Source organism: Toxotes jaculatrix, chromosome 9, assembly GCF_017976425.1.
Source record: "Toxotes jaculatrix isolate fToxJac2 chromosome 9, fToxJac2.pri, whole genome shotgun sequence".
NCBI classification, from domain to species: Eukaryota; Metazoa; Chordata; class Actinopteri; family Toxotidae; genus Toxotes; species Toxotes jaculatrix.
This window is the reverse complement of record NC_054402.1, coordinates 10,497,600-10,518,460: the sequence shown is the minus strand read 5'-3', so window position 1 is coordinate 10,518,460 and position 20,861 is coordinate 10,497,600. Positions and strand designations below refer to the sequence as shown.

Genomic DNA, 20,861 nt, shown 5'->3' with positions numbered 1-20,861 from the left:
AGGAAAAAAAATGTAATGGATGGCAAGGATAAAATACAAGTGGTAGATGAAAACAATAAGATAATACGTCAAATGAGATGGTTAAAAGCACAACTTCGTAAATCAAAAATGATGAGATAATGAACTACAAATGGGGGTTACTAAGTCTTGAAGTCAGCGTTTTCACTTTCTAAGTGAAATTTACAAACTGGCCAATGGCATCACTTGCTAAGTCAAATGTATGTTAAAAAAAAATCTGGGTTACGAAATCAAAACTATGCGGGGAAAAAGACTTCTAAAGATAAAGATTTCCACACTATATGCATTTAGAGTAAAGAACACTTGGCTTCAGTTTTTGGTGATCAGCATATCAACTAAATATGCTGCCATTATATAACCACTGTATAATCATTTACTGTGTCTGCAGGTTTTTGCCAATCCAGGCCCAGAGGTTAGTTTAGTCTCCAAAAGTAAAAGTAACCTGTTTTACAGAAAATGAACAGAGACCATTTTAACCCTGGCTTGTGTGGGCTGAAACTATATGCTTAAATTAAGTCCCTACGCTCCACTGAAGCATCAGTCTGGGTAATAAAGACAAAAGACATTACATAAGAGTGTTAGAGCTCAGTAAGTGTGAATTCACTATTGGCTATCTCGTTCACATTATAGCTCCTATGTGAAGACTAAATGTTCGTGGACCAGATGCGCTTTTACGCACTCAGTCTCCAGCCCTCACAGTCTGCGCGCTTTTTACGCACACTGGATATTTGACTCCTCGGTCCTCGGCACGATGTCAAACGTCAGAAACCCACATTATTCTATAGGAAGAAGCTGTGTGTCATTCATTTCGAGCTCTTAAGAGGACCCAGTCTGTTTCTCGTCGAGAAGACAGACGAAATGACCAAGTTGTTAGCGGTTACAGTGAGGTTTGCTTAGACTCGCTGTACACTTATCATTCCAGATACTGTAGATCTGTCAAAGAGCGATTTATAACTTCGGAATTTACTTGAAAACCGTCGGTATCTGCGGATAACTCTATCAGGGATGAATCAAAAGGAGAGATTGGCTTTGTCGCTCGTCTACGCGCTGAGCATATGGATAACTTTAGTCTGTCCTTCGGTGGGAACAGGGTTTGTTTATCGATTTCCAGGCATCACTGTGCAGCGGCAGCGCATCAAATCGGAGCAGAGCGGCAGCGCTGGACCACCAGGTACCGGGTCCCATACCCAGCTCAGGTGAGCACCACTGGACATGACGCCTTTTCATTGCAGATGTTGTGAAAGTGAAATCCGGATTCTGTGTCTTGGGCAGGAACAAAAAAAAATGACCTCTTCAATACCATTTCTAATAATGTATGATTTCTTTCATATAGTATTAATAATAAGAGTGAAATCTATTCCATGTATGTTTTAGGAACTGGTGTCAGTACACTGTTTCCAAAACAGTGACCTGTCAGGTGCACAATGGGACAGAGACCACAGTGCAGAGAGTGATTCAGGGCTGCCGATGGCCCGGACCATGTTCCAAAGTCATCAGGTACTATACCTTCACAGTCCTTGCTGCTACCCCCTTCAGCCAGATCGTCCTCTCCTGCCACCTGTGATCATTATACTGTTGTTGTTCCATCATGAATATGCTGCATCCTTCATGGTAATGGGCAGACTTTGCCAGTCTCAGACATAGGGCCTCTGTCATGCTACATTTACACAATTTCTCTAATTGAAAATATTTGTATTATCAGCAGTAGAAGAAGATATTTTACAAAACAATGAAAATACTTCAGACAGAATCCCTCCTATAATTTAATATAAACTCCAACACTTCAGATCCAGCCAGGGACTTTTGATTCTTATCATCTCTCTGCCCTTATTCCCTGCTCCCATTCTACTGTCCACTGAATAAAGACAGAACCCCCCCCCAAAAAAATACGAAAAAAGATTAGGCTTGAATAATTAGGTAGTTGAATGTGTCCATGCATTTGTGTTTCTGCACTTATGTGTCCCTGTAGTCAGTTACCACGTGTTGATTTACAGCTACAGGACCATCATCAGGCCTTCCTTCAAGGTTGCCTACAAGCAAGTCACTGCACTGGAGTGGAGATGCTGCCCGGGGTTTGTGGGAGAAGAGTGTCGTGAAGGTGAGTTCCTAATCACTGCTTTTTTTTTCTTTTTTCACATGATGCAACTTTCTCAAAACCTGGACTAGACGAAAAGCGGAGAGTGTGGTCTGTGAGTCTAATTCTCTCTAGGACTGAAATAAAGGCCATGTGTTTTGCCTGGACCCATCTATGTCTTTTTAGTAGCACCAGGCAGTTTTACCCACATCAGTGCCTGTTTTATGTTTGGTGGTATGTAGTCGGGTAGCTTGCTAATCGTGCTACTGTGCAGCAGTCGGGCTCTTGATATGATTGTGAGGTTGTTTTGAATTAAGACTGAAAGCCTGTTTTAGATTACTTTTGGGAACACGGACTGCAGTAAAACAACCGTTGAAAGGGATCCTGTGTACCTTTTTCTTTTTCTTTTATAGCAGACACTTCTGTGCTTAAAAGGAGGAGGATCAAAGTCACAATCTCTCTTATTCTGTATCTTTTTCTCTCTTTGTAAATGTGTGTATGTGCACACTCACACACACACACACACACACACACACACACACACACACACACACACACACACACACACACACACACACACACACATATTAGTCTTTCAACTGTAGACAGCACAGAGGCGGTTATGCCTGTCTACCCAAATATCATCATGGCTATTACAGTCAATAGAATCAATGAAAAAAGCTCAGAGGAACGTCCAGCAGAGGGGTTTGTAAAGTGGGAGGTAGTCTGGGTTTCAGTGGTGGGCAGCACTGCTCCTGGACACCACAGACCGCAGACTCTGAGCCCAGTAAAGACCAAAATTTTCAGGCAGGGGTGAGCCACCACAGTCAGTATGAGGCCACAGAGCAGGAGGGTGGATGGAGGTCTAATGTAGGCCTTACTTAACTCTCTTATATATATATATGTGTGTGTGTGTGTGTGTGTGTGTGTGTGTGTGTGTGTGTGTGTGTGTGTGTGTGTGTGGAAGATTGAGGCTGCTCTGGCTGACATAAAGTTATTTAAAATGCACCGTTTTATTATTTAGTTTTAATTATTTAGTAAACCCACCAACTTTGTAGATTTTTTGGGGGGGTTGTGCAGTGCAGCAGTTGGTATGTCATTGAAAAACACTGGCATGACCTGTCCACATTTGTCCAAGATTAACAGTTACCTCAATGAGCAAGTTTTGCCTGTTGCTAATATTTACCACACCTTGTTCCATTTTGCAGAATTATTCATTGTTTCACTTGGATGCGCAAGATTTACGCTGAGTTCAGAAAACATGCATTACTACTAACGGAATAAACACAGACGTTATTATAAAGCCTTTGGAAGCCATTATTTGCCTGGTGGTGGATATTATTCCTCACAAAGATTAACACATAGCTATATCCACTGAGTCTGTAATGCCAGAGATTATGGTTCACTTGAGACCAAAGTGGTTGCAGGAGTGTGAAGAAGTAATCTGGCTGTTTATTTAACATTTGCTGAAATGTATTTGCACGTTCTAATAGCTATAGAGCAGGGGGGAAATCGCCTCCATATGGAGAGACAGAGAGCCAGGTTCAGCTCAGTGAGGAGACCTTAAAGACAGAGGCTGATGTCAGAGACAGCCTGCTTCACACTGAGGAAGAGAGGGAGAGCTGGCAGGGGTCACTCTGTCAGAGTTACAGAGAAAGAGAGAGGACACTGAGGAGAGAAAGTTAGGACTAGAGCACATAAAACAACAAGGTGTTAGAATTGGCAGGATAGAGACAGCTGTGTAGCAATATTGAAGGAGGAGAAGAGAAAAGAGAAAAGTGAAGTGTAACGAGGAGTGTTTCTGTCCCACAGGACTCCAGCTGCTACAAGCTGCCCAGACAGCAGCAGAGCAGAGAGCCGGTTCTGTGGGAAAGTGGCCCCACTGAGATTAATGAGCATGACACTCCTCCACCAGGTCTTTGTAACATACGTGACCGTGCTAACATCAGACTACAGCTCTGAGACAAAGACTGGTTCTCCTCATGTAAATTAACCTCTCTACATCAAAAAGAAGTCACATATAGCATCATATGTATGTCAGGAATCTCTTCAAAATAATAGTTGATCTTCATAATAATAATAATAATAATAATGATAATAATACAAGATAACATTTTAAAGTTATATCACAAATGTTTTCTTTGTGTTTTAAAGGCCTCACATTTAAGAACTTCTAAGGTTCTTTTAAACACAATAAGAAAGGATCAGTAAGTAAAAGATTTCTTATGGGACTAACAAATATTTCCCTTGTAGCACTTGTGTTTCTATCGCCTTTTGGGAAATTTAACTACCACAATAATACTTAAATACGAAGCTCCATAAAACCAAAACGTGGCAGTTTTCCTCTTTGGTTTTTGCTTGGGGACCAAACAAATATGGTGTAGAGATTTATTTATTTGTACTTTTTGATAGAACCTGGCCCGCTGTTGCCCTCCAGTCTTTATGCAAAGCTAAGCTAACCACCTTCTGGCTCTAGCTTCATATCCAGTATAACAATCAGACATGAGAATGGTATCAATCTTCTCATCTAACTCACAGCATGAAAGCAAATAAGTGTGTTTCCCAAAGTGTCAAACTTTTCCTTTAAGTGTGGATGATTTTAGTTAGTAACAGAATTCTGTCATCCAGCCAAACACTGTACATGCCGCTCTGTGTAGCAGAAAACTGCTGCAATGGGGCTCTGGGCCAGCTGTTTTTATCAGAGCGAGCAAGGACAGCCTTAACCAATGAAGATGACATCACTTCTGGTTTTGGTTTGATGGGGTTCTGGCTCCACTTCAGAGGCCCCTGAGGCCCTCAGAGATGTAGAGACAGGGCACATAAAGAAAGCTATAGTTGGAGTCTGTGTAAGCCGTGCAGTTTCTCCCACCTCTGCACATGCTCCTGTTGTTTTCTTCTTCTAAACTCTGAATCATTTTCTGGATGACACTAATGTCTTGTTCGTTTGTTACTATTATTTCTTCTCAAATAAATACTTAAAATATCCATTTAAGGTGAGTTGGAGCATAAAATTCCCTGTTATAGTCTTCCAAGATCTGAATAGTGTTTTCTTTGTTTTGGCTTATAAATCAAATGCACTAAAACAGCATAGAAGACAAATATTCTCTGGAATCAATGTAGGGTTATCATGAGGTCTGTGGCGTTTAGGATTTGAGTTTCTTGCCTCTTTCCTGAAAATCAGACCAGGCGGATGCTTCACAGCTTTATCAAAATGCCTATAGCTGAAACATTTAGTCAGTTACTTGATCAACAGAAAAATATTCAGCCTAATATTTGGATTAATCGTTCAAGTTTTTTTACAAGTACAAAATGCTAAACACTGCATCCTTCTAGCCTCTGACTTGTGAGGATTCGCTGCTTTTTTTCTCTTTTGAGATATTAAGCTGAATATCTTTGCATTTTGGACTGCTGGTCATACAAAAAAAGAAATTTGAATATATCACCTTAGCCTTTATGAAATTGCAATGGACATCCATCACTTTTTTTTTGACGTTTTACACACTAAATGATTCATTGAGAAAATAATCTGCAATGATGAAAATATTCATTAGTTGTGGCCTTAAAGTTGTTTTACACTGAGCACATGGATCTGCAGAAATCTGAAGAAGTTAATGAATCACTAGGGAAATATACAATTGCAAGTATTTTCGCATTTGCTTTTGGCTTTTACAAGTCCTCTAGTGAGTTCCCTATGTTTGCATGTAACTCTCTTGACACACTTTTTCTTTTTATTTTGTCCTTTATGACCTTATGACATTCTCTCAGACTTGTGGCCAATCTCCAAGGCCAAGCTGGTCACAAAGTCTGAATTCTTCTGTGTTTGCTAATGGAAAGTGGGTGTTTTCTTGAATACATTTCGTTGACACCCTGACCCCTCAATATTTTTGACAGTCTGGGTTGTGCTGGCTGTGTACTGTGCATCTCAAGATTTACATTTTGCTTTCAGCAAATTTGTGCTAACACATGACGGCATGGAACACATTTGGGAGAAATGTGTTCGTAATTTCCCTGCTGTTGGCCCCTGCCCCTCCTCCCCGCTCCATCACAGCAGCACCCCAGCATCTATCTGCACTCATGATCACATTAACAGTAGGCATTGTGGGTAATGTCTTTGTATGGGGGAGCATAATCTTAAAAGAATTAGTGCCAGGACCTCCCCTGATGAGAGCTGTAACCTTTGATGTCATGCAAAAGCTCAGGAACAGAAGTTTACTAAAGTTTAATGCTGGGTGTGCCAGCACAGGATGTTTTTTTAGATGGAGTTAACGGTGTATTTCATTAAAGAAGTGAAAAGGTGGCTGAAAGCTTAGGGTGTCAAACGTGTTAATTTGTTAATGCTGCAGCTATGAGGCTGCTAAAGTCACTGTTTCCCCTGTGCAGCTGGATGAGAAAGAAGTGAGGGAAGGGTGCTAAAACCTCATTGCTGGAGGGATTATCTTGAACACCAGTTATATCATATATCATTCAGAAATACCTTTGAATTCTTGCATTTTTCCATCTTATCATCCCCGCTCTCATCCCCACACAGGCCTTTGCTCTTTTGCCCTTGGTTTCTCTTGCCAACCGCTGGCCTCTTTATCTTCTATATTCCTTGCTGCTTTCTACTTATCTTACTTCCTATGTCCTTTAGATCTCCCGCTCGCTTCTCCTTGGAGTAAAGTGATAAAACAGAACCATATCCCACATGTGCTTCTCTAGACCACAACCTTTACATCATGAGGATATGACTGATGTCTCTGTTACACGCCTGGTTGTGCTCAAATATAGGTCGCACAGTACCCTTTGACCTGCTGGAAGCTATGGGATAGCTCAGCTGTTCCTGGTCCTGGTCTGAGCTGGCTGATGGATGATGCTCTGTTCATGCTCTTTCTTTTGGTTTTTCATTTCTTTCACCACCTTATCATTGGGTCTTCCTGCCTCGACAATGACATCTTTCCATTTGTCCCTCCATCTTTCTGTCTTCGGCTCCACACATCTGTTTATTCAGAGTTAAGCAGGTTCCTAAAAAGGTTCCTAGATGTTTCCATAATGGTTGGTGTAATCTGCAGGTTTGTGTTGTTTGTACTCTGCATGCTGCTGGGAAACTCTTTCTTATGAGTTTTGTGGTTGTTTTTGTTTGAAACAGACAGCTATTCTTTGCATTTGTGGCTTCACACAGGTCCTGAATTGTGTACAAAACACATAGTAAGTCTGTTGTTAGACTACATTGAAAATCAAAAGTGTTTTTGTTTGTTCCCAGCGGCCACACAGGAAGATGTAGTGATATATGAATACATAAATCTCGCTGATGTCTGTTTTTGTCACACACTCCAAACTTTGAAAATTAGGGCTCAGGGAGACCTCTACATTTCTGGTATTTCCAGTTTTGTTGTGGCATTTATGTGTTCTCATCTAATAATGAGAATATTTCTGATATGACTTGTATGCAGGGATGATCTCGCTCGCTTTTTCTTCTCCCTCTGTGCCTCCAACCTTCTCTCCATTTCATCAGACACCACTGCAAAACCATGTGGACCTCAAAAATGTCGCCCTTATTTCAGCCGATCACCGTGTGATCGTGTCTCCTCACCAGATTCACACAGCATCATCTCATAGCATGACGATGACTGTATGTCTGTGCACCAGCAGGGCCATCCATCTCTCACTGTGACTGATGTATTGCTAACATTTCAGCACCAGAGCAGTAGTGCGCTGTCTTTGGCTGAAAGGCTGGACGGTGCAGCGCGTTGACAGGAGTGGATGCATTCTGGCAGAATGAGGGAACGATGGAGAAATTAGGTGCATTCTCAGATTGGAAGAGATTCAGTTTGTCATTGTTTCATGACTACGAATGTCGAGTAGCAGCATTTTGTGAGGAGGAATGTCAGATTAATAACCACGCCTCATTGTGGTTTTGATTATTAAGTCCCTGACCATATCTAATATTGCATGAAATAATGGCATCATGTATCAAATGTAATGGCAAACTTTGTTAATTGCGAAATATTTGTTATTTGCAGAGTGTTCAGTTTATAGAAATGGTGTGTGGCCTGTCAGCTGGCATCATGGTAAAAAAAAATGTTCAATGGTCCCACTGTGGAATACAAGACATCTTGGTTCTCCAAAAAAAAAAAAAAATGTTCACTGTCCTCCACCAGCCACCGCTGTCGAAGTGGGTGTGTGATTTAGTGAGTGAGAGACTTTGCGACAGTATAAGTGTTTGTGTGTGTGTGTGTGTGTGTGTGTGTGTGTGTGTGTGTGTGTGTGTGTGTGTGTGTGTGTGTGTGTGTGTGTGTGGGCATAAGTTCTGTGCCAGCTGTTCTTCATGCCAGCAATAGCTGACCACTTGCTGGCTGGGGCTGACACACAACAGGCTCCTGGGAAGCAGCCAGCTTTCAGAGGCTGACTGTGGTCTGTGTACACACACATATTACACACACACAGACACACAGAGAGACTAGGCACACACTTGTCTGTGTATCTTGGCGACGTGACAGCGACTCTTAAGAAGGTCCAAGAAGATGTTTCAGTACATCTAACTTCCATCCTCCTCACATATACAGACAGAGCAAGTATTTAGTGGCACTGAAAATTACTGTCCCCAGCTGTGTGCGTCATGGTTTGTTTTGTGGTTGAGGTTGTCTGTGTGTCTGTGTGTGTGTGTGCAAAAAAACAGTAAGAAATTAAGTGATTTCTTTGATCTATATCCAGGTATATTGTAGGAAATGTAGCTGTCTCAACAGACGGTGCCCGCAGTCTGACTTTCTTGCCAAACTATCCTGTGCTGTCTTGTACTGTAGATCACACAATGATAGCAGGGATGACTCATTAAACAGGTTGGTGCTTTCATTGTTTGCTGAGATATACCCATTATTTAGGTTCCTCTGATGTTTAAAGGAAGATTCATGTTCCAGGAGTTTTTAATCTTATTTACACTCTGTGCTTTGCCTGGAGGGAGTTTGACCCAAGCCAATCCAAGTCTGCTCTCATCTCTCAGTTTCATCTCCAGACTTAACAGTTGAGCTTATCACATAAGACTAACATCAGCTTTGCTTCCGTACCATGTTATTTATGGACATGTAATCCATTTACATGGTGCATTACCCAGCAATCTGATATTGTTTTTGTGCATTTTATGTGATTAAAGTATTCTGTGTCTGTGATCATTTTTAATCAACTAAACTTTCTCTCACTTGTCTCTTCTGTACATGAAAAAACAATCTACTGTAACAGATGACATATTAATCTTGGCATCATTTTTTGTGACTTTATATGCAGATCTGGGAACTTTTAGTATATTTGTAGTAATATTTGAAATAACTGCTTAAACATATAAATCTTTCTCTTTGGAGCAGAAAAAGTCCGCTATTCTTTCTGTTTGTTTGGCTCCCCACTAAAGACAACATGTTTCTGATTCTTTCCCCTGAGCTGAGTCAAATCCAAGAAAAATAACACTGGCTTATGTTGCCATGGTGTAATTATGGATCCAAACAGACTCTATAACTGTGGTCCCGTTCTAAACATCAGCTCGAGCACAGCGGAAGTTTGGTTTTCTAACCCAACATAATTAAATTCCAACTGCAGAAACGGAAGTCCCTCCCGTCACCTATGGAAAAAAATGCAGTTGTTTTGCTCTGGTTCACATTTATGGTATATTGACTTAGCTCTGGTGTTGTCCTGTGGTGTGTGTTTATGACATAATAAGACATTGCCGGTTTATTTCTGGCTATATTTGGACAAGAGATGAATGTTGGACAAGCTAGCTTGTTAGCAGTGACGAATGGAGCTAAAGAAGCCTTTTCTTTTTAGGCCTGAGGTGCAGAAATCCATCAAGGACGAGGCAGAGATGCTTATTTCACTGTCAACTAGCCTCACATCCAAGCAGTTACAAGGCATTTTGTATAAACGTATTACAAAATCGGTTCTCTGAGGCTTGTATGAACCAAAAAAAGACCCTGGCTGTGCCTGAAATCACTCCCTCATTCATTCATTCACTACACCTTATATAATACACACTCAGTAGTTTACTCTCTGGTCACCACTAAATTGAGATTTTGGACACTTACTAATCATCATCAATTTGCATCATCACTGACAGCTGTAGAGTCAACAGTAATTTTTGTCCCTGTAAAATGCACAGTTTTGCATTGTGAGGAAGTTTTGTTTCATTTTGCGTAACTGGTGATAGATGGAAAGTCCAATGTTGTTACAGTTCATCTTGCGGGGAACATGAATATCTGTATCAAATTTCATGGCAAACCATCCAGGAGTTATCAAGACATTTCTTTCAAAACCAGAAATGTCTAGGAATCACCAATGTCATCAGAACCATGGCTGTCTGTACCAGATTTCATTAGTTGTTGAGACATTTCAGTCTGGACCAAAGTGGTGGACCGAAGGACCGACAGACAAACTGACATTGCCATCCACTGAGTCACACCACTAATTTGGCAAAAAAACTAAACTAAAACTAAACACATCATCGCAAAATAACCCTTGGAACGCACCACAGATTGATGTGCTGTATATAACAGAGTAACCGTGTCAGAGGGTGGAGACTTCCTCTGGGCCTATGATGAATAACTGTGGAGTAGATGAAGGCATATCAACTCATCAGTCCTCTCGCATTGCGGAGCCCATGATTGCCCTCAGTCTGGCTGTTGTGCTGTGTGCGGCTTTGATGTCCTTGGTGTAGTCGCTGAAGAAACCTCAGTACAGTCAGTCACAACAAGCAGCTCATGTGGGGTCATTTTGGTCTCGGCGATTGAGCAGCTCTCGGTATTTGGGCTGATGAATTCAGTGGAATGTGTTTTGGGTTGAGCTGTTGATTGTTGTTTCCGTTTATGGCTGCACTCCAGGATGAGATTCAAGAAACATGGCATGAAACCACACCCACACAGTCTGATACACCACTGGACTGGATGCTGATGATTATAGACACATAGACATGGTACAGACATTCACCCCGTCCTATTTCAGTGAAGCACAAACCTCAGCGGCTGCGGTTGGTGTCCCGTGTGTTGCGGTCTGAGACGATGATTTAGGCAGACCAGAGCTGTTTGGGTCATTTTTGTTGTTGCATTTGTTATTTATGAGCACAGTTGTTCCTCATTCTAGGTATCCCCGCTATGACCACAATGTGGGTGGGTCCCATCTGTGGGACGGACAGCTGACATTCCACACTTCTTATGAGCATAGACCAGAGGAAGGCTCAGATTTAGAACAAATACGTTTTTATTTTTTTTATGAAACTGTACTGTTCTGTGTTTTGGAGTTTGGGTTACAGCTCATGTAAAAGGACCCAAAATTGCTGCACAGCGCAGCATGTATAGGTATCTGTGGTTTAGTGGTAGCTAGAATGGTATAATTTGCGAGAGAGATGACCAAAGTGTACAAAACAGGCTGAACATAAAAAAGTTAATGGCAAACAAGAATTTCATGAAAGCACATGAATATTTTGCAGGTTGTAACAGAAAAATGTGAAAAATAAGCAAACGTCAGTGGTAACAGGTTTAGAAATGTGTCGCAAACATTGCATAGTTGGATTTTTAAGAAAGGCCAAGTCATTTTCTTCCTTGGCACTGTAGTTTTTAGCTGAAATTTTCCAGTAACACATGTGGTGCAGAAGTGAGTATTCACAGCAGCATAAATCTTAATGAAGGAACATGTTATGCAGCACAACAGTGTGGCTCATTGATGTGTTTTTAATAGGTTTTGGGCAACAACTGAGGTCTATGGCAGAGAGGAATAAAATCAGAGTCACAGACAATACTTCTCTTGGTTGCGGTTTGGTTTGGTTTGGTTTGGTTTGGTTTGGTTTGGTTTGGTTTGGTTTGGTTTGGTTTGGTTGTTTGGTTGATGTTCATGGGATAAGAAAATATTGGATAAAAATCACCAGAGATTACTTTTTGATGCCACAATAACCAGGTGTGTCATTTGTCATGGGATTAAATTTAATACATAAATTGTAATTTATGTATTAAATTTGATGTTTGAAAATGTTAGTGAAAGTATGTGGATGGGATGAGGGTGGGTGTGTACGTGTCTTTCTATGGTTGTGTGGACAAGGCTTGGTTCAAAACCAGAGACATTTTGGGCATTTTGAGGACATTTTGACCTCACAACTTTAAATGGCTGTTTGAGGGTTAAGACATGGTTTTAGGGTTAGGGTTACAGTTAGAATTAGGTTAGATGGTTAAGGTTGGGATAAGGGGCTAGGGAAAACATAAAACATTAAGTTAACGAGTCACACTATAGTAAGACAAGAATGTGTGTGTGTGTGTGTGTGTGTGTTTTAGCCTGTGTGTATAAATGTGTGTTTGTTTGCGTTTCCATGTGCTACACACAGTTAATGGTTTTGGTTTTGGTATCTGGAGGAGGATGTGAGTGTGAGCATACAAGCCATCACTGCAAGTGGGGAGACAGAAAGAAAACATGCCGAGTCAGGAGCAGGTGTGCACCAGGATTGTGTGTCTGTGTGTGTGTGTGTGTGTGTGTGTGTGTGTGTGTGTGTGTGTGTGTGTGTGTGTGAGAGAGAGAGAGAGAGAGAGAGAGAGAGAGAGAGAGAGAGAGAGAGAGAGAGTGTCATCAAGAGAGAGAAACTTTAATGAGAGGTCTTGTAATGTTTATTCTGTGAGTGAGTGACATGATTTAAGGAGGAATTCCAAATAAATTCTTGGTTCTGGTTTGATGGGCATTGTTCTTGTGTATCTTGGCTTGACCTGCTCAGTGTGAGATAGTGAGATATTACTGATGGTGCCAGGAAAAAAAAACAGTTACAGGAATGAAAGAGACAAGGGAGAGATAGAGGGAGAGGAAAAGACAGATGGAGAGGAAGCAGCAGCATGTATGTCTGCTGTTGTAATGTGGAGACTAAACTCATCCTTGTTCCTTTCTTTCTCACAGAGTGTATGAACTGTACCAGCTTCACTGACATGAACACCAGAATAAATGCAATTGAATCAAAGGTAAAGAAGCTCTCTCTACAAGCCTTAGTCCTGTGAATAATTTAAAGACAAGAGTTTATACGCGTATGTACACAGATTACTTTACACTTAACTGACTGCAGATGTGTCTGAAATCTGCTGCTCCTGTTCCAGATCAGGCTGTTAGAAGAGGCACGTCCCTCACTGCCGACAGTCAGCAGTTTACCAGAGGGCTCAACGGACAACGAGGTGGACACACCTCAACCCACTCCCATTGGACCGCCGTCATACCAGCCACCAGGTGCCAATGCGTCAGGAAAAATGGGCTTTCTGAAATATGTAGAGGTTGAGGTAGAAGTTGAAGAGCTGTATTTTTAATATTCTGCTCGTGCTTCCTGTGCACAGGAGTACACAAACAACATAATGAGATAAATATTTATGTTTTGGACTATAGGACATTCATTTTAGCTCCACAAAGACCTACATTTCCATAAATTTCATATATTTCCACATCTCCTACATTTCCATCTATTGCAAATCAGTAGTGTCTTTAATTTTTTTATTTCAGTAGTGTGTAGATCTTAAGCCCAAGCCAAGATGCCTGATGATACTGTCTGTTTTTTATTTTTCAATACTTACTTACTTTAGAGTGATTCCTTGATCTATATGTTTAACACTGACTGTTTCTTCTTCTTTTTTTTTTTTGGAGTACCAGGAGGCATAGGGCCTCCAGGGCCCATTGGACCTCCTGGGCTTCCTGGCTCAGCTGGACCTCCAGGTCCACCCGGAAGACCGGGCCCTCCTGGATCCACTGGTAAAACACCATCAGAATTTTAAGTCTCATCTGTTTTGTCTGGGGACACTTGTGACTATAAAAAAATGCATTGACAAAATGCTCATTTAACATGATTAACTGATTAATTATATTTTGTCTTTTCTGTTGGTGCTCAGGACTGAAGGGGGACAGAGGTTTGCCTGGAGAATTAGGTCTGCCCGGGCCTCCTGGTCCACCGGGTCTTCCAGGCCCCAGCTCCTTTCCAGTCCGAGTGCGGGGTGATGTCTTTCAAGTGGACAACCAAGGTGAGCTGACCATTCCACTACAAATTTGATCTCTCAAATCAGGACCAAATTGTCCCAGATGAACTTACATGTGAGCATAATAGAAACAGATCTTATACACATGGTTGAATTCTGGCCCAAAAACAATTGTAAAACCATTCATGCATTCAGTCTGTGAATGGTTTAAATTGATGCCAAAACCACAGGTCCATTTTCACGGTTCATCCCACAATGAGTCATGTGTTTCACCAGTTTCAAACACTCACATATCTCATGCATATGTCCATCCTGTTCATTTCTCGAAAACATTTTGTCAGGCAGAACATGAACACCAGCCAAATTGTTTTCTATGTATGGAAAATTGTTTAAAAGGGGCGCAGGTGGAAGCACAGAGACTAAAGCACACTGTAGCAATTACCAATTATTTAAGTGAGCAATATGTGTCTTTAACTTTTAGCGACTGACTTTAATTCGTAATGGAGAGAGTATTGTTTCTTTCCCCAAGGAAGGCTGGCTTAGATTTAGTTAAATTGTTTCCGTGTGTTTTGCTGCTGCTGAGCCACTGTTTACTGCAACCTCATTTAACACCACCACCAACAATGAAGCCAGATACCGGCGTATAAATCAAAAGATTAGCGTTGGGGGTGAATCAATTAGAAAAATATATTGAGGCATTTTTCATTAGTCTTATCCAGTTTAATACAGCTCACTTCTTTGTCTACTTCCTGTGGAGATCGGTAAACACAAGGATGAAACTTATGTTGCGAATGTTAACATGAAAATCATGGATTTTCCAGTGTTTGCAACATTTAAATCCTATGTTTTGAAATATAGGTGATAGAAGAACAAGCCCATGTACTAAAGTTACTTCTCTCACATTTAATACCAATATTTTACCACAGGGAGGCAGTAGAAGTCCATGCTGTAATCATTACCTCGGGAACAAGACTGCTGGCTCCGATTAGGCTTTTGGCTGCCTTTCTGAGCCCAGGACTGTGTCTGCGGGTCTGGAACTATGTAGATTTGGGTCTGTGGGACCGTGTAAGCTGAGGGGGGCCAACTGGCTGTAAATCAGGCCTAATTTGTTAGCTGTCAGCACAACAGTCTGCGTTTTGGGGAACAGGCCGCGGCCCGGAGCCAAAAGCTGGGCTGGCTATGAACAAGGGAGGAGATAGTCTGCCACTCATGTGGAGTTTCTTGGGGAGGCAGCCAGGCTCGAGGAGACTGTAACATTGGAAAATTAGTTCCAGAGGGAAATGTGCTCCTTCTAGACTCTTTCTGTGGACTGTAGCCATACTGTAACAGTGCTGTCTCAACACAGGGGAAGACTGACCCTGAGCATATGGTAAAGTGGAGAGGAAGTGGAAGTGTGGCTTGATTTCAAACAAAATTTATACTTACAAGCATATTTTAAAATATCCTGCATGCTGAGAACAAGGCATGACTTCCACCTCATGCATGTTTTCTATAAAGACATATCGTGTCCAAGCATTTACTGCTCCATTAAATGGGGCCTCTTTTAGATCCACCAGCTGTTCCTGTCGATCACTGTCACAGCAGATTTAATCCAACTGTTGACTGTTGATGAAACTCTGCAGCCTGCCTGCTGACCCTTGATGTCTTAAGTCTTCTTCTTGGCTGAGAAAAAGATCTTACCCCCTGAGGTTAAACAGTGTAGGTATATGGATACGCCAAACAACAATTTGAAAGGTGCTCTGGAGATTCCAAACCAACATTTTATAGATATGCCCACAATGTATAAATGTTTAAACATTGATACTGTTTTAATTTGGGTCTGTGGATTTATCTTGATTGTGTTTAAAACATGCATCTGAAATGCAACTTGAGCTGCCACTAGTAATCAGAATTTGCTTAAAACTACATTTATTTGACAGCTTTAGTTACTAGTTACTTTGCTTATTCAGTTCAATCAGTACAAAATATAAATCATCTAAGAAAATATAAATGATTATAATAGATTAAACTACTCAGCAGTAAATAAAGTAGTTAAAATTAGCTGCACCTTTACCAGAAGGAAGCATTAGTGACGCTTACTTCTTAATGCAAGACTTTAATTTGTGTATTTCTACACTGTCTTTCTTTTTAAAAGATCTGAATACTTCTTCTGCTACTGTCATTGACACCACAGTTATACTACACCACCTACTGTATTTGGCCACATGCATCCATCACCACCCACCACTCAATAAAAAGCAGCAGAAAAGGAAAATGTACAAAACACTGATGTTTATTTGGGATCAAATTGAAACCATTTTTTTTCTTTAGTGATGGATAAATTGTAAAGATTTTGTAGAACTGAATGAAACCTTCATAACAACATTTCTCTTTTTAGAGTACAAAAACCTAGTGTTAGAGCTTTGGCAGTCAGCAGTGATGGAGTCATGGAGATTTTGGCAGTTTCAACGAGTGATTGGCTGGTTGCTGTGTTGCAGCGTGTGAGCCACTTCAGTAACTATGCATAGTGTTGATCAATGAAAGCATTCATGGAAATCTGGTTTGATTTTTAAGTCATTTACACCAGGAAGTAGAGTATAATTTGACATTTGCTGGCTCCAGAAAAAAAAGTTTTACGGACATGGCAGTGAAAACATTTTGGGTGACAGCACATTAACAGACTATTTATGACATTAACACATGATCTAAATAGTAAGCTGTAAATCCACCTCTTGTTGCAACATGATTATCAGTGACTCTCACTCAGATATTTGTGTTTTTTTTTTTTAATTTCTAATCTGTCATTACAATCTCCATTTTTGTGTGTGTGCAAAGATTAAAGTTAACTTTCTGTTAAAACTTTTGCTGCTTTTGCTTTTCCCAGAGGAGAACCCCATCCATACAACTCTCCCTGCTCCTGAGATCATAGTCGGGCCACCTGGTCCAACCGGTCCCTCTGGCCCCGCAGGTATGAATGTAAGATGTTTCCAGTCCCCAGGTTAGAAGAGAATGCCTCAGAATCACACCATGTCCTCAGTCTTTTCACCTCTGAGTTTTTACCTTTTCAACTTCCTTCATTACAAATGTACATTGTAAATCGGTTCAAATACACAAAACGTTTGTTGACTAAATTGTAAAGAATGTGTAAGAAGAAGGAGATACGCATGGCACATAACACAATCTATATACTATATACATTCATACATACATTATACACACACACACACACACACATTGAGAACATGGTGGTTAATCATGAATTGAGTTGGGTTTGTAAACCCATTTCTCTCAGGGCAGTTTAATTTCTGAATGAAATTTCTGAAAGAAATTAAACTGTCTTAAACTGACTGAATTGAATTTTGATGTTTTGAAATAATCAGAGCTACATTTTAGCACTTGCTCACTGCGCGATGTTTTCATGACAACACTACAGGCCCTGAAGGACTGAGAGGACCTGCAGGAATACCAGGCCTGCCGGGACAAGATGTGAGTATCTGTCACTGAGAGCTGATAATTGAACAATAAAAATATGAATGTATGACTGGTCATTAATATGTAATCTTCTGTTTATCTTACATGAGGGCAAGGAGGGCCTCCAAGGCAAGCCTGGGGATCCTGGGCCTAAAGGAGATCCAGGGGAAAGGGTGAGGCTGCTTTAAAAACCATCTTCATTATTGGATTAGCCAGCAGGCTGAACATATTTGATTCTGATGAACTATCAAATGCTTTTTGTTCTACGTTTTGTGAATGGCCCTAGCTGTCATGCAATCTTAAACACATTAAAGGTGAACAAGCTTTTCTTCAAAGACTAACTCCAAGCCATGACTAATCCTCCTCTTTCTCTTTCGTCCAAGGCCAGGCCTCACTAATTAGGGAAGCCATGTCGGGTCCCCTCTGTAGTCAGCTCTCTAGTGGGCCTCTGTCTTTAAACCTGATCTCTTTCTTCTACTAGCATGATTTAAGAGTGGAGATCTGGAGAAGAGGCAGATTAGCAGGGGGGGATAAAGAATGCAAGCAGCTGAAATATGTGTGTGCGCGTTTGTGTGTGAGCACTAAATTATTTTTTTGTTATTCCTCTACCAGGGAGTTCCAGGTGCAACAGGCGAGCAGGGCCTACCTGTGAGTATAAGGTTATTGTGTTACATAAAACACACACAGACAATACAGAGATGACAAGATCATTTTACTGTTTCACAGGGAGCACCAGGGCTAAAAGGAGAGCCAGGAGAAGGCTTGAATGAGGTAAGAGGCATTAGTGGCTTTTCTTCCTGAGCTCATTTGAAAAATTGTCCTAAATAAACATGATGGCGCTGTTCAGGGAGAAGCTGTGCAGCAGCTCAGAGAGGCCCTGAAGATCTTGGCCGAGAGGGTCCTGATCCTGGAGCACATGATCGGCATTCATGGTGAGGAGAGAAACAAAAATTGAGATGTTTTCCAGACCTAAGAATGATTATGTTAAAGGATTTATCTAATATTAGCGTAAAGACTGGACACAGGGGGGAAACAGCTAGCCTGGCTCTGTTCAACAATAACAAAATCCACCTACCAACACCTGTAAAGCTCACTAGTTAACACAATATATCTAATTTGGAACTGAACGATTAGTCATTTAATTAGCAACTATTTTGATAATCAGTTAATCAGTCTAACAGATTATTAACAAATCTGAATATTTTCTTGTTTGCTTGCTCTTCTATGATCGTAAAACTGACGTTCATTAGATTGAACAATTAGTTGATTAACTGAGAAAATAGTTAAATAGGTAGATTATTTATATACAGTGTTAATCTGTGAACTTTAGATGTGCCAGTAGGCAGAATTTGTTTCCTTCACACAAAACCATGCTAGCTGTTTCCCCCCATTTGCATTCTTCATGCCAAGCTAACCACCTCCTGGCTCTGGCTTTATACTTTATACACAGATATGAGTGTGGTATCAGTCAACTTGAAAGCAATTATGTTCATTTTCCAAAATGTCAAACTTGTCCCTTAAAACAGTATTTAAGGAAGAGTTCTTTTCCCACTGACTCCTTTTTTGTCTTTCCTGTCTTTAAACAGAGAACTCTGAAGGATCTGGTTTTGGCAGCATTTTGGACCCGCTGTCTTTCTCTGCCATAAAGACCAAACGCCTTCAGCCTGTTCAAACCCTTCCTCAAACTCCAGCACTGGGGGAGAGACAAAGACAAGCTCCCCTTTAAAAATACAGTCTAATTTTGTATTTGTGTTCATAATTGTGAGGGATGTTGCAAATTTTGCTTAACTGGACTTGTGATTTTTGTTCATATAATTTTTTTCTCATATTCTGAATTTACTTTTGTCTGTCTTTTTTGTCACAGATGGGTACTGTTGTAAAAATTAAGCTCTTTGCAGACATGAAATGTTGAACATTTCATCCACATAAAAGGCTTTTTTGGATCCGTTTTTACCCTGTTGCTGCATGATTGTAGTTTACATAATCTTAACAGCAGTACTTACACAGTGTTGTACAATGAAATATAATCTCATAAAGTGTTATGAGGGTTTTTGGCATCTTTCTCTCCTCAGATAAAAGACTGCCTAGTAAACACATCAGTTTCCTGAGAGCTGGACCCAAAACGTACTATTTAGTGTCAAACAGATTCTTGGAACAACCTCGAGGTTCATCTTGTGTTAGCCTGTCAAACATATTTCTTCCTCTCTCTTTCTGTCTCTCTCGCTCGCTCTCTCTCTCTGTGCTCTGCCTTGTTAAAACTGAGGTAAGACATGACAAGCTGCCAAGAATATCTGCTTAAAATAAAGTTAGGTGAAATGAATCGCATCTGGAGAACGAACATCTGGAAAGCAAAAGGGAGAGATGCTGAAACAATTGAGTTTTGGCCTGGAAACCGCAAACGCAGCTCAGCTCCAGTGCACCTTTGCACGACTGGCTGACAGAGCATTAAACCTGACAGGATTACACTGACTTCTTCATAAACTGCCTCTGAGATTTGTTTCCAAACTGATACAATTATTGTATAATAAGTCTCTGAGAGACCAAGCCTGTTGGTCTGTGAATAAAAATTTTGGCTACAGCAGGAACAATCTTTGTTTTCTCCATTACAAGGTTCATATGTTAAAGGAACTGTTCAGCAATTATACACTTGTTCACTTTCCTGTCAGGAGTTAGATGGGAAGATTGATACCAAAATTGCTGCAAAGCCACCATCGCTTACAGTTACATCTAAATAAAATCCAATATTACCACTAGTAAAACCAATTCAACACACTTAATTCACGCTATACATTGTTTTGGCATAGTTTCACCTGTTAATGAACCGCAACATATAATATAACAGCAAACGTAGCTAATTTAGGATATTTATGTGGTGTTGCCCTCTTGGAATAACACAGGACGTTTGTTCTGCCAACATTGCTTGAATGCAGACGTCACAATGTTGCTGTACACGGCCAAGAAATAGTGTGGCACTTGGCCACCTGTAAAACATATATCATGTTATTTAGTGAGCAGTGCCAGGCTAGCTGTTTCCCCCATTTCCAGTCTTTCCAGTTTTAAGCTAAGCTAACAAATTGCTTGATATAGCTTCAAGGGCATATACTGTCTGTCTCTTGGAAAGAAAGTGAATAAGTGTATTTCTGATTCTGTCTCTGATAGGATATCTTCTGTTGTACAGGTCTGAGTCTACTGCCGTAGGCCTAACTTTTAAATAACTGTTTTGTTGTGTCTTGTGCATGTTTCATTATCTTTTATACTTGACAGTGTTCAGGTGTACTTTGTTGTTTAATTTGCAAAACATTGTACTCAGCAGATATTTATCTGTGTTGCTTGTCGAAGTAAGATTAAAGTCACAACAACAAAGGGATTCATTTCATAGT

General features: G+C 40.7%; 1 protein-coding gene across 2 annotated transcripts; it reads left to right on the top strand.

Annotated features, from left to right (window-relative positions):
• The first annotated feature begins 710 nt into the window (after positions 1 to 710).
• On the top strand, positions 711 to 20,825 carry LOC121187105 (collagen alpha-1(XXVI) chain). Of its 2 annotated transcripts, none has more exons than XM_041046213.1 (14): positions 711 to 1,214; positions 1,393 to 1,515; positions 2,013 to 2,116; positions 12,977 to 13,038; positions 13,171 to 13,297; positions 13,712 to 13,810; positions 13,948 to 14,076; positions 16,895 to 16,978; positions 17,444 to 17,496; positions 17,592 to 17,654; positions 18,094 to 18,129; positions 18,208 to 18,252; positions 18,329 to 18,413; positions 19,068 to 20,825. In XM_041046213.1, exons 1-14 carry the CDS (start codon positions 1,024 to 1,026, stop codon positions 19,205 to 19,207), a joined length of 1,341 nt encoding a protein of 446 aa, XP_040902147.1. In that variant the 5' UTR covers positions 711 to 1,023; the 3' UTR covers positions 19,208 to 20,825. The 2 variants fall into 2 exon arrangements, with proteins under 2 accessions (XP_040902147.1, XP_040902146.1); XM_041046212.1 differs by having other exon boundaries at positions 13,706 to 13,810.
• The last annotated feature ends 36 nt before the right edge of the window (positions 20,826 to 20,861 follow it).

What these genes read in the sequence shown, in the direction of transcription:
- LOC121187105 (XM_041046212.1), top strand. Translation starts at nt 1,024, where the DNA reads ATGAATCAAAAGGAGAGATTGGCTTTGTCGCTCGTCTACGCGCTGAGC. An exon ending in GCCGTCATACCAGCCACCAG is followed by an intron (nt 13,298 to 13,705) that starts GTGCCAATGCGT and finishes TTTTTTTTGGAG; the next exon opens with TACCAGGAGGCATAGGGCCT. An exon ending in CTTTCAAGTGGACAACCAAG is followed by an intron (nt 14,077 to 16,894) that starts GTGAGCTGACCA and finishes TGCTTTTCCCAG; the next exon opens with AGGAGAACCCCATCCATACA.